Raw genomic sequence first — 18,150 nt, 5'->3', positions numbered from 1 at the left:
CATTTTCTTTTCTTTTTTTTTAATCAATATTTTTCTTCGAAATGATAGAAGTTTACAGCAGTTTAGTATTTTTATCAAAAAAAATATCATTTGTTATTTTTCAATGCAAGACTGTGGCTTATTTAAGCAACCATGAACAGAGATGGAATTGTATTGAATGGTTTAGACATCGGGATCGAGATGCCTTTCATATCTCGATACGGATACGGATACGTATACGGATACGGATACGTCAGATAGAACATTCTCTATTATTGACCAAAAAAAAATTAAATATTTTCCCCAGATATTCCTACCTCTTTAAGAAGCAGGTACGGTCTCTTATTTGAACAAACTACACTCATCTTTACCGTAAGAATTTTTTTTGGCAAATTTAGTTTACATTGACAAAGAGATTCTTTCCAAAATCGGAAATATAAAACTTTACAACCGGACAGACATACGCCGGGCAAAAATTGATCAAAAAGCTAACTTGGGCTAATAAAAATAACTCATGATAAAAAAATAATCCATTCTTATATTCATTGGTTCGAGGATTCGGGACTCTTTGTATCCAAAGGTGGAGGTGAATTTCTAATACTCATGGTGGGGACAGGCTTTTCTGGGTAACGCTTGAGGATCCCCGCTTCCTCTGTGCTCTCTTTAATCGTATCCAACTTAAAATTCATTTGAATAGAATTTCTTAGGTCTATAATGCTTTGATGTTTCATTACATGTTTTCCGGAAAGAATCTTGACCGCGGTTGATACTGTTGATAACGTGTTCCATTTAGACGATTTGGTAATATTGACATTCTTTGTCTTCTTCTTTTCCTCTTTTACTGCATCAGCTATTGGTTTCTCAAACTTCTTGATCGGGATTTTTCTGTCCAATTCTTTATTTATGATCTTTGTTGCAGCTACTATATGAGAAATTGTTGACACACGGTGTGTTAACATTCCAAAAAACTGAATAAGAAGCAGAGTTCCAAAGACAAGAGTGAAAGCGATGGAGATTGGTTCGATCACACCTTGTGTTTCACCAACACTGCATGGTAGAGGGATTGAAAGTGTTTTCTGATAGGCATTTACTTGAGTGAGAACATAAACAATTGTTACAAAGATGGCATTTGTTATAAAATAAAAGAAAAACACCTTGTTTCTCAGTTCAATTAGTTCAGCTTGCATTTTTGACTTTTCCTCATCATTTATCTTCAAAGGTTTTAGATATTTTTTGATAAATTTTCTCCAAAAGTCCTGTTCATCCTCTTGAATGGGATTGCATTTTCTGAATATACCACGTTTTTTGATTTCCTTCGGTCCTGAAGAAAAAATACATTTTTATCTTCTGTATCTTCTACATTTTATCATGACAAAAACACAATGTTCATAAGTTGGATATATGTACCTGACTTTTCCGTTACTTTCGCGCTTTCCTTGGCGTCTTCATTCTTCATGGTCTCGGATCCTTGGATTTTTGAGTTTTTCCCGTTTTCCTCGGCTACTTGCTCTTCCTCCTTAGATTTCTTTTGACTTTTACCACTTTCTTTAGTGTCAGTTTCCTTATTTAGCTGCTTCTCTTTTCCTCTAATTTCCTTTCTTCTTCAGATACACCAGGTCCGACATCCTCAATTTCGTTAAAACATAAAATACATCTGTATGGAATGAAGAATTACATATATATATATATATAAATAAATCAAAACTGTAATATAATATTTCCAGTGATTTGAATACAAAACCAAAAGAAAGCCCTTTATTCACTTGAAATTATTATCTTTGCATAAATACCTGCACCAGTCCCCAAAAGAGCACGATTGGCCTAGAACTCGCTTCTTTATCTTTTGAGTAGAGGAGTCATCCTTTTTTGCTGTTTTACTTTCACGAGTTCCCCAATTAACATTATGTAGATTGCCAACAGAGTAAAAAATCAAAAGCATAGACATCGATGGTACAGCCAGAAAATAAAGCAGTCCGTGCAGAATGCAGGTAAATTCCTAACATAAAAAGGGCAACATACTAGTATTTAGTTAAACATGCAAAGTGAATGAGAAACATTTAGCACTAAAATCAAAATGTAAAAAAACACTATTGAAATAACTCTCGGGTTCTTTCTGACATGTACGATCTGTCTTGTAAATACTGTATACAGGGTTATTTTCGCCCCGTGTTATTTTCGCCCTTTCACACTGTAAAACAAATTTGCCCCGTTTTAAATTCGCCCATTCGTGAGTTTTGTTTCAGAAATTATACTGAATATTTTGAATTCGCCCCGTTTTAAATTCGCCCTATTGAGGGTAGGACGAAAGGGGCGAAAATAAAACGGGGGCGAAAAATTCCCTGTATATAGTATTGATGTACTATGCATTTGACTGTGTTATAATTAGCTTATAAATACCTTTGGGTGTAAGATTGCAGCAATAACAAAGACTCCAGCCACAAAGCAAAAGAAGACAGTTGTAACTGAGCAGAATTGTGCCTCGACACCTTCCTTTAGCAAACCTATCAGAACAACCAACATGACCAAGCTGTAAAGTGTCGACAATATTGCCGCAAACAAAAGCTGTAATATAAATTAATAAGAATTCAAAATAATTATATAACTCGTGAAAGTATAATGTTATGTGGAAAGATTGATGTCGAGAGAGACCTGTTTACCTGCGTTTCCTCTTTGGCGACGTAAATTGAGATTATGAAGATGGCTACAGGAACCCCATTTAATAATAATGCAAGCCATGGTTCAATTTGTGGAAAAGCTGTTATGATGGCACCAAGTATCAACAGAAAAATTGTTCCTGGTGTCAGTATTGAGGAAATAAATAAACAAATGTGGTAAAAAATGTACGGTCTTGATATATTCTGATTCGTTTTCCTGACATTGTTTCCATCCAATAAAAGATCCAAAATGTTTGCCATTGTCGATGGAGCCCAACGTCTTCTCTGGTTATAAAATTCGTAAAATCCTTCCGGGGCAAAGGTCAAAGCATCTGAGGCAGCACAATATTCTACCCTGTACTTTTGTTTCAACAGTAAGGTACATAACCATCTATCTTCACCTGGAACAGAAAGACTTCGTGCAAAATATATAATATATATGCAACCAACTGTAATTTTACACTACTGTAAAGCTAAAAAAATTTCTATGACTCATAAAAACAAAACGTACCTTGGTCGTACTGCACATGATGAGCAGCTTCAGTTGGCACTTTAGTGTAAGTTTTCATAACATTATTTGCAAGTAAAGCTGAACCACGGAACAAACTGAAGCATCCAGGAGAACATAATACACAGCCAAACACATGCTCCGTAGCCTTCTGGAGCCAGTGGCTTACAGCATACTCAAACGTTTGATACCAAACCATAGGGCCTATATAAAAATTATCAAATCATTATTGCGATTATTAAGGAAATTACATTCAGCGTGCAAACTGTTCAGCCCACCCGAATCATTCAGACAGCTTAAGGTATTGCTGTTTTGTCTGATGTCGGCTCCGTCGTGCGTCGGTCGTTATAAAAAATTGGAACATTTTCTGCTTCTTCTGTTAAATAACTGAACTGATGAACCAGCGCCAAGCATAATATTTAAAAGCATTTGTCTTCCTGATGGCCAGCTATGAGTTTTAAAAAAAATGCGATTTGTAGAATCTGTCTACTCCTTTTGCAATTGGCGTCTTTTTAACTATAAGATATTCCATTTATCTCATTGTGCGAATAATACTATTAATGATTCTTCCTTCTCAATTTATAGAACAATTTCAAAGAGTCAAAAAGGATTCAAAAGTATTTATTAAATATTGATTTCTTCTAAATGGGATAAGTCTAAATATGAAAGTAATTGATGAAATATTTTGGAGTCGGGTGTTTTTTAATGTTTGTTAAAATTGTACTTTTTAAAAAAGCATATAAGTTACCTAAAATTCTAATAACTTTCTTTCGTAGATACATACATTAGATGAATGAAAAGGAACAAGAAAAGGAATTGTTAACTTTTTTGTACACATTTTTTGTTAATCAGTGACAGTTTCTCCAATTGTTTAAATATGTAAATGAAAACTTATGGTTGAAAAGGTGAATCTTGGGCTCCCAAACTTGAAACGATTGACTGAACTTTATACATTGTTAAGACAATAAATAAGTATATTATTCAAAAATGAAAGTCCGATTTCAGCAACAAGTTTAGCAGACATATTGCATCTGGGGGGCCAGAAGGGCCTGTCCCACCCTCTTTTTCTCTAACATTACTTTTCATTATTGGAAATGTTCAATGAGAGGCAGATTCCCATCCTTTTTTGGTACATAGAGTGTATTAATTAAGGGTCAAGTATGTGAAAGAACTGAAAAAGCTTGGAATTTATACCTTGTTCTACGAGTTTTGACCATTTTTTTTTTTGGCTTTTCAAATTTGTTCAGCCTTTTACTCTGGCTAGCACTGCCACTAGTACTTTCATAAACGATGCTACCTACGTCCCGGTTTGGTAATCTATAACGTGTTATATCTCACCGGAACCTATGGGATGAATACGGCCACAAGCAGCCCCAACCAATGGATTCTTTTTCATGCGATCAAGCAGAAGTGATACTGCCTCCGGTTTAAAATCAACATCCCCATCCAATGCTAGTATAAATGTATTGTTAGTAAAGCTCTTCATTATTTCCTCTAAGTCTCCACCACTGTTTTCCAGTTTCTCCTTTTCATTTTCTTTAGTCTCATTCATTTTAAATGATAGAAGATAGAAAAGGTACATCACCTTCAATTCAAAACAAAAATGAAATAAAAAATAATAATAAGTAGGTTACATGGCATATTTTGCAATTTACGATGAATTGTTCACAATATGAACTAGAAATAAGGTGGCTGAAGATAGAGAACAGTAATTGATTTAAAACTTTCAAATATTAAAAAACTTCCAGGAGAGCATAAAATATGGATCCCTGGCAAATCCAGAAGTCGGACCAGGTGTCAATAAAGGGTAATAACCCTTGTCAATCAGTAACATCCGTCGTCGACCCTGTTTATTTGTTTGTTGATTAGCTTTCCTCTTAAGAATTTTTCAGTCAATTAGAGACGCCATCTCTTGTCAGTGGAGGACTGCAATTTTTTTTCTATACTCAGCACGCAGCCCATTTAGCAGTGATGGATGCTTATCGTCAGAACACATACTGCAAAAGTTGACCTTGGTATCGAACCCGCGATGTAAGGATCAGCTCTTTACTCCTCGATTTTAAGGCAGATGTTCTGACAACTGCGTCACGACGAGGGCCCATACATTAATTATTTCCACTGAATAATCATAAGTAAGATTTGGTATGAAACAAAGGTTAAGGTACGACCCATGACGGTTTTTTATGTGTAATGTGCCATACATTTTAGTTGTTGGTTGATGATTACAGTCTATGGTTATTCTAGTTTGTCGGACATTTTAGATACTAGTTGGCCATCAGAATCTATAGTTAGTAAAACTCGTTTAAAGTCAGTATTTTGTAAATTCTATTGTTGTTATATATACCCTATTAGCAAATATAACCAATAGCCGGTGTAAAGACGAATAATGACCCCCATCGAATAATGACCGGGGGTCATTTTTCGACAGCGAAAAATGACCCCCGGTCAATATTCTACGGCGAAAAATGACCCCCGGTCATTATTCAACGTCGAAAAATGACCCTTTTGCCCGTAGAAAAAGGGTCACCACCCTAAAAATTTGCAGAACCCACGTGAAGAAAAATGACCCCGTAGAAAAATGACTCCCTGTGGATTAAAGCTAAAAAATTTTAGGGGGCAAAAAAAAAAAAAAATAGATAAAGAAGCCTGTTGGCCAAAATGCTCACCTAAGCTAATTGGGAAATAAATTGATGATATGTTGATCTCATAACATTATACAATTAAAGCTATATTTTAAGGTCAATGCGATGATTCAGAATCTAAAGGAGTAAAAGATTTATCGAGGCTTAAGGGTTAGGTAAACATTTGTTTTTCGATGGTGGAAATCATCGTACTGACAGAAAAAAATCAGCAGTATTATATATTATTATATCCTCCGCTTGAAACAAAGGTTAAGGTACGACCCATGACGGTTTTTTATGTGTAATGTGCCATACATTTTAGTTGTTGGTTGATGATTACAGTCTATGGTTATTCTAGTTTGTCGGACATTTTAGATACTAGTTGGCCATCAGAATCTATAGTTAGTAAAACTCGTTTAAAGTCAGTATTTTGTAAATTCTATTGTTGTTATATATACCCTATTAGCAAATATAACCAATAGCCGGTGTAAAGACGAATAATGACCCCCATCGAATAATGACCGGGGGTCATTTTTCGACAGCGAAAAATGACCCCCGGTCAATATTCTACGGCGAAAAATGACCCCCGGTCATTATTCAACGTCGAAAAATGACCCTTTTGCCCGTAGAAAAAGGGTCACCACCCTAAAAATTTGCAGAACCCACGTGAAGAAAAATGACCCCGTAGAAAAATGACTCCCTGTGGATTAAAGCTAAAAAATTTTAGGGGGCAAAAAAAAAAAAATAGATAAAGAAGCCTGTTGGCCAAAATGCTCACCTAAGCTAATTGGGAAATAAATTGATGATATGTTGATCTCATAACATTATACAATTAAAGCTATATTTTAAGGTCAATGCGATGATTCAGAATCTAAAGGAGTAAAAGATTTATCGAGGCTTAAGGGTTAGGTAAACATTTGTTTTTCGATGGTGGAAATCATCGTACTGACAGAAAAAAATCAGCAGTATTATATATTATTATATCCTCCGCTTGAAAAGCGGGAGGGTATATAGTGATCGGGATGTCCGTCCGTCCGTCTGTTACGCTTTGGGGTATCTATCTCTTATCCGCAACTCCTCTTATATATAAAAATATGTGTTTGTGAAACACTGATGCCCCAATATGGCAACATAGCGAAGATTAAACTTTTCTTAAATGCAATTTCAATATGTTGGTACCCAAAGTAGGGTCTTAAATTCTCACAAGAAATACAGTTGAGAAATATCAAAGCCCTAGCATCACCTGTTCAAAAATTATGGCCAAGGATAAGTTTTTGAAAGGTAGGTCAAACTCAAAGGTCAAAGGGTCAAAGTTGATGGTTTCTTAAGAAAGGTTTAATGTAGCAAGTATTACCTGTGTGAAGTATGAAAACCCTAGCCTTTACCGTTCAAAAGTTATGGCCAAGGTTAAAGTTTTCTTTCTTAAGTACGGAAATCTCCAAGGTCAAAGTTTTTAGTATCCAATGAAAGGCCATGCCAAACAAAATACATATGTGAAGTATGAGAGCACTAGTATCTACCGTGTAAAAGTTATGGCCAAAGTAAAAATTTGGTATTTTTGTGCAAAATGGGACAAATTCCAAGGTAAAGGTCAAAAGGTCAAATTTGGTGGTACCCAAAGTAAGGTCTTGCCACAAGGAATACACATGTGAAATATGAAAGTCATAGCTCCACTAAATGAAAAGTTATGGTCAAGGTTTAAGTTTTTGCAGACAAACAGACTGCCAGATAGAAAGACAGACATACAGACGGACACGATAAAACTATATACCCTGGTACCCCCGTATCTTCCATTACGGGGACAAAAAGAAATGGTGTTCAATTAACTTTTCATATTATGATACAGTATATAATATAATATAATAATATAATATAATAAATTTCTATAGCGCCCTATATGATAAAAATATCAACCTAAGGCGCTTTACATAGAATGTACATAAAACATTAAATATATTATTATCACTTTAAAAAATAAAATTATTCTTATATTGAGAATGTCTTGTTTTGGTAAAAAAGATTTAAAAAAAAATACAGTTACGATGAATTAAAAATCTAATGGTTAAGAAAAACAAATAAAAATCACTAGATAGATAAATCTAAAAAGTTAATCAAAAGCTAATTTATAAAAATGGGTTTTCAGAATTAAAGAAGACGTTACAAAAATGAAAATGTTTGTTCTGATTTTAATATTAAATTCTCTGAAAAATATACTCAGAACTGAGTTAAAGGGTGGAGTAAAACAAGAATTAAGAAATGTAATGAATACTGTGTGCTTAATCAAAAGGTTTTGTCTACATTTATAGTTTTTGCATTAGAATGTGTATTTTACACTAGCCCATAGCTTTACAGAGCATATTTTTAGGTGTTATACCCACCCCACCCCCTTACTTATTTAAGAGGAATGTTGATTATCTACAAAAGCAACAAAACAAAAAACTACCCTACCTTTATTTTTCTATAAGGAGGGACTAAAAATAAGCTTAAAATAATCTACTATTCTACTAATTTTCAACTGTTACTTTGCCACAATACTTTCAAGTATGCCCCCACCAATATTTAAAGTAAGCTTTAATCATGGCGAATTAATTATGATATGATAGTACTTAATTGAAGGCTTAACTTCATTTCAATATTTTATCTAGAGCCTCTTTCAGTATTATTGAAAGGTATAGAGTTTTATTTATATTTTTGCTTTTCATTTATTTTTTTTTTGTTTTGTTTTGATTTAACGTAATGTTCTTTTTTTTTTGGGGGGGGGGGGGGGGGTAGTAAAAATTTCCTCCTCTTTCATTGTCAAATAGGATTTGCCAAACTTAACAAGCTAAGAGTTGAAATGAAGGAAAAATTAATTTTTCCTATTAAAGAGTACTAGTGTTTGAACCTGATTGTTGCATGGTTTGATTTCTAAAAACAAGTGAAAAATCATTCTTTAAGCAAACATTATAAGGAGGAATATTAAAAAGAAATTTTATTTACTTGGCAATTAAAGATAAGAATCTCTTTCCAAACAAAATTTTAGCATTGTAAGACTACGTGGATCTCTTAATTATTTCATACGACTTTTTGTATTTTTCTGGTTACAGAAAATGTAAAAATTATTTTCGCTGTAAAAAAGATATCAAAGTGGGTATATTGTGAAAAAAAATATTATAAACTTTATTTCTTAATAAAGTTTATGAATACATTTAAAATTATGGATCAAATCTATTCGAACAAATGCAGGAATTACTCGAAGGAAGAACAATTATAATATACAGCATATTTTTCCCTTTCACCTGTTATAAATTTTATATCACTTTAAAGGGAGTCATTTTTCAATGGGGGTCATTTTTTTATAGGACTAACATATAAAATAATGACCCCTAGGACTCTTTTTCAACAAAAAATGATTTTTTTTCTACGGGTGGGGGTCGTTTTTTTGTCGTTGAAAAATGACCCCCCGTTTATTATTCGATGGGGATCATTATTCGTCTTTACACCGGTCGTATTTTACCTGATTTGTTTCATACTTATCGTAAAACCTTTCTGTGTGTATTAAATTTGACTAGGGAAAGTCACCTGATTCCACCTCTCCAATAGCCATGGCTCCGTGTTTTATGCCCTTTTCACAGAATGTACTTTTTTATGTTTTTTGAGCCCCATCACTGCTCGTTATCGTCATTACCTTTTCCCTATGAATTTCTTTCTCTACTTTTGTGTGCATGTGTGTGAGGGAGGATGTGTGTGTTTTTGTACCTGGCTCCAACGTTTACGATTCCTTATTTTAGTTTTGTCTTTAAGGTGCACCACAAGTTTCTGCGATGTTAGTAGCTCCCACTCGAATCTAGCGCCATAAGGCGTCTCATATCGCTTTACTTCGTCTAACTCGAATCCACCGTATATTGATCTGAAATTTAATAATAAATGTAAGTGGCTAATACGCTGTCGTCCTCATTTTTGGTTGTAGCGTTCTAAACGTTGTCATTGAAGAGATTTTGTGTCAATTTATATCAATAAACTTACTTTGCTGTTTTTGGTATTACACTTTCAAGTGTCTTGACATAATCATTAACTTCTATGCCTTTCAGTTGTTTAGTACCAGTTTTGTTCATCCGGGGTTTGAAAGCGTCATCGAAGAAGATGTGTACTAGAGAAAATTTTAAACGGATGAATGTCGTATATGATTTGATATATTTCATTGAATTTTACTGCTGATGATTTTTTTCTCTTAACATATAAATGTAATATTTTACCTTCAAATTGATAAACGTCTTCGTTAATATACGACTTTTTCTTCGCTTTTAGAGTTTTTTCGTGCTCTTTTTGAATAAATTGTTCATAATCAACCCTGCAAATATGTAGAAATTTTACATGTGTAGAACTACTCTAATTTAACACAAAATTTGATTTTTTTTCTGTTACCTTGACCAAAAAACTCACTTAAAGATTGATTTCAGTAGCTGCGTCATTTCAGTTTCAGTCTCGTGCCACATGGTTGCACAAAAATACACAAATGGCCTATAGTATTTTTCACTGTCGATAGAGCCTGTAGATTTTTCTGCTTCCTGTAAACAGTATCTTTATCAAAATCTTATCTGGAAAAAAAAGACAATTTTTGTACCAGCCTTAAATAATGAGGACTAACCTCGCTTTTTTCCTCCCCTCTCTGTTCCGTTGTGTCTTTACACCTCGTTAAAAGTAAAGAAGTATTTAGAAATATTCCACAGTACGGCGGTTTCCGGAATAATCTACAAAATTGCAAACATTAATATATACATAAGATCATGCTACCGTTTTGTAATATAATATAACAATATAAATGAAAGTTATTAAGACCCTAGACATAAACATTGTATTTTGTAGTCTTACCTGTCGCACTTAACTAGCTTGGATCCATTGTTTGTCCAAACGTATAAAGTAAGCAGAATGCATGCAACAAATCCAAAACACCCAGACACAATCAACTGCCATATGTCTTTAATGAATGTCCCTCTTAACTCCCATAAAGGTTGCACAATGTTACAGTCCTGGGTAGTCCAGAACAAGGGATGCTTCATAACTGGTATAATCAAAAGAGGGGTACCCAGCCAACTTAACACGAGAGGAGAAGAAAAACAAACGTACTGAAGATTGACTCTACATGCAAATCGTGCACTTTTAAATCCAACAAAGCCGAGAACAACACATATTATTATAAGAGCATCCAAATCATGTCTTCCACAACCATAAGGGAAATACGACCTGGATTCAAGAATAACTTTACCCGTCAAGGTTTTTACTTTGGAAGTCCCAAATAGAGAAATGGCTTTAGCTGTGTCGTAGGCAGTCGAATCATCGGTCGACATTATTGAAAAAATGATATATGGAAACGAAATAGACAAAACCACTTTCCATAGAGCTGTGAAAAGCGATACCAGTTCTCTTTTAGACCGGATATATTCCATGAGAAAAGTTTTGAGCCTTGATTTTATACTTTTTAGCTGATTTGTATCTTTTTCGAGAGTTATTGTGGAACTAAACATTAGAAAATTTTCCCAATAGGTTATGGAAACCAGTACCAATGAAATTATTAAAAGACAAAAAATTAACGCAAAATTTTCCTCTCCTGAATTTTTATAAATATACCACCCTGCAAAACCCAATGAAATGAGAAAAAAGACAAATCCAACTTTTTGTGTAATATTGAAGACAACGTCATAAAACTTGGTGTCATCTTCATTTTTACTTACTGGCAACTCTTTTTCTTTTTCATTACCAGATACATTTCTACTTTCTTGCACATCTTTTTCAATATCAGGCTCATTTCTACTTTCTTTCGAGTCTTTTTCTTTTTCTGGCACATCTTTTTCAATATCAGACTCATTTTTACTTTCTTTCGAGTCCTTTCCTTTTTCACTACTAGAAGAATTTTTTATCCTCGGACAATTCTTTTTTATATCAGAATCGTTTTTACTTTCTTGCAACTTTTTTTCAATATCAATATCTTTTTTCCTTTCTGTCGATTCTGTTTTTTCAATACAAGAACTATTGGCCACTTTTTGTGTCATGGTTTTTATATCCATTCCAGAGAATTTGAGGTCACAAAACAAACTAAAAACTACTGGAAAAAAAATGATGAGGCAAGACAAAATAGAAGCAGTGATTGGGTCAAACGCGGGAAGCACAAGAAAAACCAGAAGACAAAGACCCGTTGTATGAAGTGTCTCCACCACTAGACTCTGAAAGATATTAAGGGATAATAAAAGAAAATTATTAATTTATCTTACAATTGTGATTTTTCTTTCTGTTTTGTAGCAACTCGGACAACTTAACTAACGATTAGTTGTGAAAAATGTGTATGATTTAAAACGGAACAAAACCTACCAATATTAACCTTTTGAAGTCACATTTTTGAGTTTCCTTAAAACAGAGTCTCCACAGTGAAAGAATAATTGTGTAAATGTCTGGAACCACCATAACAATAACGAGACCCCAAATCCACATCACATTCACCGACGGTGTTTCTTCCAACAACTGACATAAATGACGACTTACTGGAACGCATTCCCAAGTTGTTGGAAAATCCTCTCTTTGAAGAAATGAAGAAGCACAGTCAGTGTTATTGGAGTTTTGAGTGCAGTTATATTTAAGGTAAGTTCTCTCTTCAACAAGACGAAGAAGACCGCCCATTTTATCTATAGTTGTGGTTGAGTTAGCTTGTGGTGGATTCAGCTTCCAGATCATTAAATGGATAATAATTCTTGTTAATCCTGTTGATACCAGAACGATGAAAAACAGGGTGATACTGAATAAAATAACACCTATCTTTGTAAAAATGTTCCAACACGTGTCTGAATCATCAGAACTTATTGGCGGTGTTTCATCTACTAAATCCCAGTATTCATTCCTACAACAGTATTTTATAAACAAAATCCATCACAAAATTAAAATATTTAATGTACATAATGATGGAAAAACTCATTGACATTTTTAAAGAAAAAATTTAACTTTTGGATAATTCCTTCAATTATAACCAAACACTTATAAACCTTAATGATCTTTTTATGGTAGATGTATAGTTATTCTGAATGGTAAGCCTTTTCGATAATCTACATACTGTTCGTTTTCAGGCTGTTTCTTCGTTTCTCCGGATTTCTTTATCTTCTTTTCACTTTCAGATTTGTGAGGAACTTTACCATTACTGCTAGAACTGTAAGATATTATATCTGTTACACATGTGCTATGAAACAATTAAAAACTGAATAAATGAAATATTTATGGTTCAGAACCACCAAATAGTGCTAAGGTTCACTTATTTTATACCAAAAAATGCATTAAAACATCGTAAGCTTTGTCAGCAATTTTGAATTGTAAAGACAAGGTCGTATCTTCGATGGGTTTTAAGGCGGAAGTTTAAATCCAAAATTCCTTATAAATTGACCTTCTTTTAAAGTTCTTACAACCAATCACGTCTCTTTGGTTTCATTGGCACATTACAAAGTAATCTACATGCTAATCTGACAATTCGTACACTGCAATTATCTGTCTATTTTGCATATATATGATTCCTCCTTAAATACTAATTTCTTTGGTCGACTTTGTTTCAGGATAGAAGATATATGTACGTAATCGAATATCAAGATTATGTTCAAAGATCTTTACTGCAACGCCAGTTTAAACAATGAAGTAAATATAAAAGGCTATTATAAAAATATATTAATTCAAACGACCAGAAACCCTCGAAAACTAGTAATTATTTGGATAGGTATTATCCACATAATTGTTTAGAATGGTATATACTTATACGTTCTTGACTTTTTAAAAATACAATATATTATGCGAATTATTTGCATCCCTTCAACGCACCCCCTTTTAAAAGAACGATTTATCCATGCTTTTTTCTTAAGTTACAATTTTAGCTTCTACATACGTAGTCTAAACACAACCCTTTCCCAATCCCAATTACAACTGAACATACAAAAAATCGTGGTGTCTGAAAAACAAAGTTTGGAACACTGAAGTAATCAAACAATATCTGCATATTATGTTTGAGGTATTGAAAAAGGTATGATATGCTCAAAGATTTTCAAAGCATGATAGTAAAATTAATCTTTTCGAATCTTTTCATTACATTTACATGGACTAGGAGGAGTACATATATCTAGTAAATATATCTGACATTAAAAGTTCTACATTCATTACATATCGGTATATAAATTATATATACATGTATATTATCGAGAAATTTCGTTTTATAATGTTAATTAGTTATAATTTGTTGCAAAAAAAAAATCATTGAGTTTTATTACTAACTCAAAATACCTACCTCTGACTTTCTTGTACAACTTGACCTGGTATCGTTGTTTCCTCGCCATTTTCTGACTTTTTGCCTTTGCTCTCCACAATTGATTAGATTATAATATTTACACCAAAGCCCCGCGGTTCTATAGACTCTGCGCTGCACTTGTTTACAGCATAGTTGTTAGAGCGACGAAATAATGTATGCTGGGATTTTAAACATGCGTATTCTTTAAGTTAAATTTAAATATTTGACAAGTATTGAAACTGTTCTGTAATATGATCTTTTGAACACTTTTTAAAAAATAATTGAGTAAAGTAGATCCCCCATTGTTTATGCATTTCAATAGATATTTGGAACCATTTGGGTAGAAAATTTACAAGAGAACTAAATAAAATTGCTTCAATGCACTCATGCTTATTCTTTATGCAAAAATAAATTAAACTTCTGGAACAGTTTGTTTTATTTTCGAGTCCATATCAACTTGAAGATCGCAAGTAATTACTAGTTTAATATTGAAAATCGAAATGTGAAAGACCTATTATACAAAGAAAAAAAGGCCCACAGGCCATAAAGGTCACCTTTGTATCAATGCAACAACTTAAAAAACAATTAATTTTTGGTTCGTGTGTGAAATCAATGATCATGAAATTTGAAAGATCACAATTGCTCATCATAAATATACACTTAACATACTTACTTTGATAACTTAATACCTAGAGGCAGATTGAGCAGAGAAACGAAGGAGAAATGCATTTCCACTTTATAAACAATAGTGCCCCGCCCCATATTATCCCCTGACCATTGCACATTATAAACCTTTGCAAAGAGCAGATTTCAAATCATAAATCAACATCAGTATATAACCATTAGAGCCCCCAACCTTAATAGACCCTAGGGTCATGAAATTCACATCTCTGTAGGAGCACCCTTGCTAATCATAACTACGATGTAATTAGATCATAAAGTAATGTGATCATCTGCATTATACCCAGGAGCAGAGGAGAAGATTTTCAATGAAACATATGGAGATAACGAACAGTATACAAAATCAAAAGTCCCTAAAACAATACAAAATAAGAATTAATGCATTTTCACTACATAACAATAAACCCCGCCTTAACACATGTGCTCCTATCCAAGGGGTCATAAAATTCACAATTTTAGAAAATCGACACCCCTCCTCATCATAACTATGTACATAGCAAAAACAATGTACAACAAAAGGAGAAGTAATTAAGGTATGTCACTCGTGAAAATTGTTATATCAAAGAATTTTTTGAGAAGTATATTTTGAATAAGTACTCAAATAGTAAGACTCAAAACCGCAGAGGAAATAGGGGATCAGTGTGCACATAGCTTAGCGACGGTACAATTAAGATTACCATTTTGCACTTAAATTTTTATTCTTTTATTAATTACTTTAACCTTTGTCATATTTTATCAGATGTAACAATGGCAATGAATATAATCTTACTTTACATGAAATAGTTTGAATAATATTTATCATTGAATAAATATTGCAAATTAATGTGACCTTCTTGCACTATTTGGGATATTAAAAATCTAAATTTGAAATAAAATATTTTCTTGTATCAAACTTTTCACGACTTAAGTGCTGATCAGTCACAAGGTATTTCGTAATTAAAAATAATGAAAGAAAAAGTTGGGGTCAGTGATGTAAATTTTTAAATAATGGTCAAAATATGCGATTTTCGGGCAAAAAATGGTGTAATTTTTATCTTGACTTCCTTAACATATTTTTTTTCTTGGCAAAGTTTGTTGAGGGAAGGTGAAAAATTTATGCTAAAAATATAAATTGAGACCCGCATATTTAATATTTCTAGCATATCATAACGAAAAACTTTCTCCGAGTAAAAGTTGTGAGGCTAAAGATACAAGATATTAAATTCTAAAAATATGCAGATTTGCAGATTTTTTTTTGCTAAATATCCTTCCACCACAAGAAATAGTCCTATAAATCATACTTCTTTGTGATTTTTAGAGCAGTTTTTTCATTGAATATTGAAAATTTTACATTTATTGTTTGAATAAAATGTTTTGAAATTTTTGAATTAAAATAATTTTCAAGTTATAGGTTCTGGCAAAATTTCTCTAAAATGCTGACGAGTGACATACCTTAAAAATGACTGAAAAGAAAAAAAATTGTCCCCGACATGATTCAAACCGGGGCCTCTGGATCATAGGGCGAACGGTATAACTGCTATGCTATCGACGCTGTTGAAATTTAAGGGAAATATAATACCTTTAATATATATTATAGTATTTTAAATAAAATTTGTTTGGTACAAGTATTTTTCAGTGTTTGTATTTATTGATCAATCATCGATTATATAAATAGTTATAATTATAAATTATTTTTTAAGTTATATCATATTTCACATGGCTGCAATTCAGCTAACCTGGACAAAGACAAGTAAGCTTTTACATGTACAAGAATAATTTTCAACCACTTGCGAAACAATCAATGTGTCACATTTTTGAGTTTGTTTGTGAAAGGACTGAATAAATTTCATCCAAATGGTGCTGGCCTCTTTTCCTTTCAAAGATGGATGCCTCTTGCATAGGTAAGGTGAGATCCAGCAATTAATTTTAAGCCTTGGGTCAGGGAAGATTCAAATAATGTTGTCTGGGGAAAGATATTCAAAAGGTGTGCTCAAAGAAAGGCGATCGAGATTTATATAAATTGCTTTGGATAAAAGGGTTTTAAGATACAGTGGATACTACAGTAAAATATGCCTGGCTATGGAGATATTCAAATTACGTACTTACTTTCAAGTTAGGAAATTAATTAATGTGCTCTGGGAAAGAAAAGACTTATATAGTAATGTCTTATGGTCAAAGGAGGTTCAAATAAAGAGAAGAGATTCCATGATAGATTATGAGAAAAGAAGATTCAAATACATTCTTGAGAATTCGTGACTTCAAGAATATACCCTGGTTCATATGAGGTTTCCTGGAAAAGAGGAGATTCGATGAAGAGGAAACTCAAATAACGTCGTCATTTGTGATCGCTATGCCTGGGAAAGGAGACATTCGAAAGGTGTCCTCTTGGGAGGGAAAGTCTACATTTATCTTTACATGTATATTCAGTTGTACTCTTTAATGTCAGAGTATCTTGACACCAGGGAAAACACTTTTTTTCTGATGAAGCAAATTTTATCGAGTACATGTACAAAACTGCACATTATATACTACTGTAAACCAACTTTTATTCGCGTGCGAGAAATTTTCGCGAATTTCGCGAGAACCTCGTCAACGCGAATATTTCTCGCCGCGAACCGGTCATTATAGTCTGTATGTCTATAAACAGGAGAACCTAAATAGGCGTGATCGCGAAAATTAATCGTCGCGAACTAGTTTACTCCTGCTAAATCGCGAAATAAAGTCGTCGCGAATAAAAGTTGGTTTACAGTATGTAAAACATATTTGTGCAATACTAGTATAAATCGCTTTAATAACTGCTAAAACGTACAATGGCTTAAGTTTTCAATAAAGAGGACATTATTCACTAAAGATTATTATATAAAATACTGAGAGGACAGTTTATTTTATTGGAGATTTTCATTAAAAGTATAGTAGCATTCAAAAATATTGATTATATCAGATGTATAACAATTTTAAATTTTATGAGTGAAACAAAATACTGAATATGTTTGCGCATTTTTGGAGACAACCCCTAAATATTTTTCAATCAATGGATTCTAGACCCCCACTAAAATGCGTCATATTATTCAATCATTTTCTGCATGGGGGATACCATGTCAAAATATTTTTTGATAGTATGTGCATCTGATATTTTTTTAAAACTTCAAATTCTAGATTAAATTTGACATCAAATTTGTAATTTACTGTCACGTAATAAAATTCTCAAAGTGAGATGAAATTTAAATGTCATAATATAGGCCATTCGTTTTAACACGTTCAAATTATAAATGCTATTCTTTAGCTCCTTTTTCCTCTTTTTCTATTGAGATTGGTCTGCACACAGTAATTGTAATAAATATAAAAAATCAAAAATTGTTGAATTATGAATTTTTCAATGAATTATAAAGAGTTGACATGCAACGGGAACAAAAGTGCTTTAATGTCATAGACTGAGTTTTA

General features: G+C 33.0%; 1 protein-coding gene across 1 annotated transcript; it reads right to left on the bottom strand.

Annotated features, from left to right (window-relative positions):
- Positions 1–521: 521 nt before the first annotated feature.
- Positions 522–14,098, bottom strand: LOC134275768 (chitin synthase chs-2-like). The gene is made up of 16 exons (XM_062758063.1): positions 14,050–14,098; positions 12,841–12,949; positions 12,108–12,630; positions 10,614–11,962; positions 10,390–10,492; positions 10,185–10,309; positions 9,998–10,092; positions 9,768–9,891; positions 9,501–9,651; positions 4,480–4,726; positions 3,145–3,345; positions 2,637–3,034; positions 2,377–2,541; positions 1,770–1,975; positions 1,554–1,633; positions 522–1,300 (listed from the first exon to the last, which is right to left on the bottom strand). The coding sequence occupies exons 1-16, from the start codon at positions 14,096–14,098 to the stop codon at positions 522–524; spliced, it is 4,704 nt and encodes a 1,567-aa protein (XP_062614047.1).
- Positions 14,099–18,150: the final 4,052 nt, after the last annotated feature.

Source organism: Saccostrea cucullata, unplaced genomic scaffold (assembly GCF_032062105.1).
Source record: "Saccostrea cucullata isolate Sc308-1 unplaced genomic scaffold, CSIRO_AGI_Scuc_v1 ctg543, whole genome shotgun sequence".
Lineage (NCBI taxonomy): Eukaryota > Metazoa > Mollusca > Bivalvia > Ostreida > Ostreidae > Saccostrea > Saccostrea cuccullata.
The sequence above is the reverse complement of the archived record's forward strand: the minus strand, read 5'-3'. Positions and strand labels throughout refer to the sequence as shown.

Excerpts from the sequence above, each read along its gene's own strand:
- LOC134275768 (XM_062758063.1), bottom strand. The coding sequence starts at position 14,098 with ATGGCGAGGAAACAACGATACCAGGTCAAGTTGTACAAGAAAGTCAGA. Across the intron at positions 12,631-12,840 it reads AAACAGCCTGAAAACGAACA|GAATGAATACTGGGATTTAG; the intron begins GTATGTAGATTA and ends ATACTGTTGTAG. Across the intron at positions 11,963-12,107 it reads ACTTCAAAAGGTTAATATTG|AGTCTAGTGGTGGAGACACT; the intron begins GTAGGTTTTGTT and ends AATATCTTTCAG.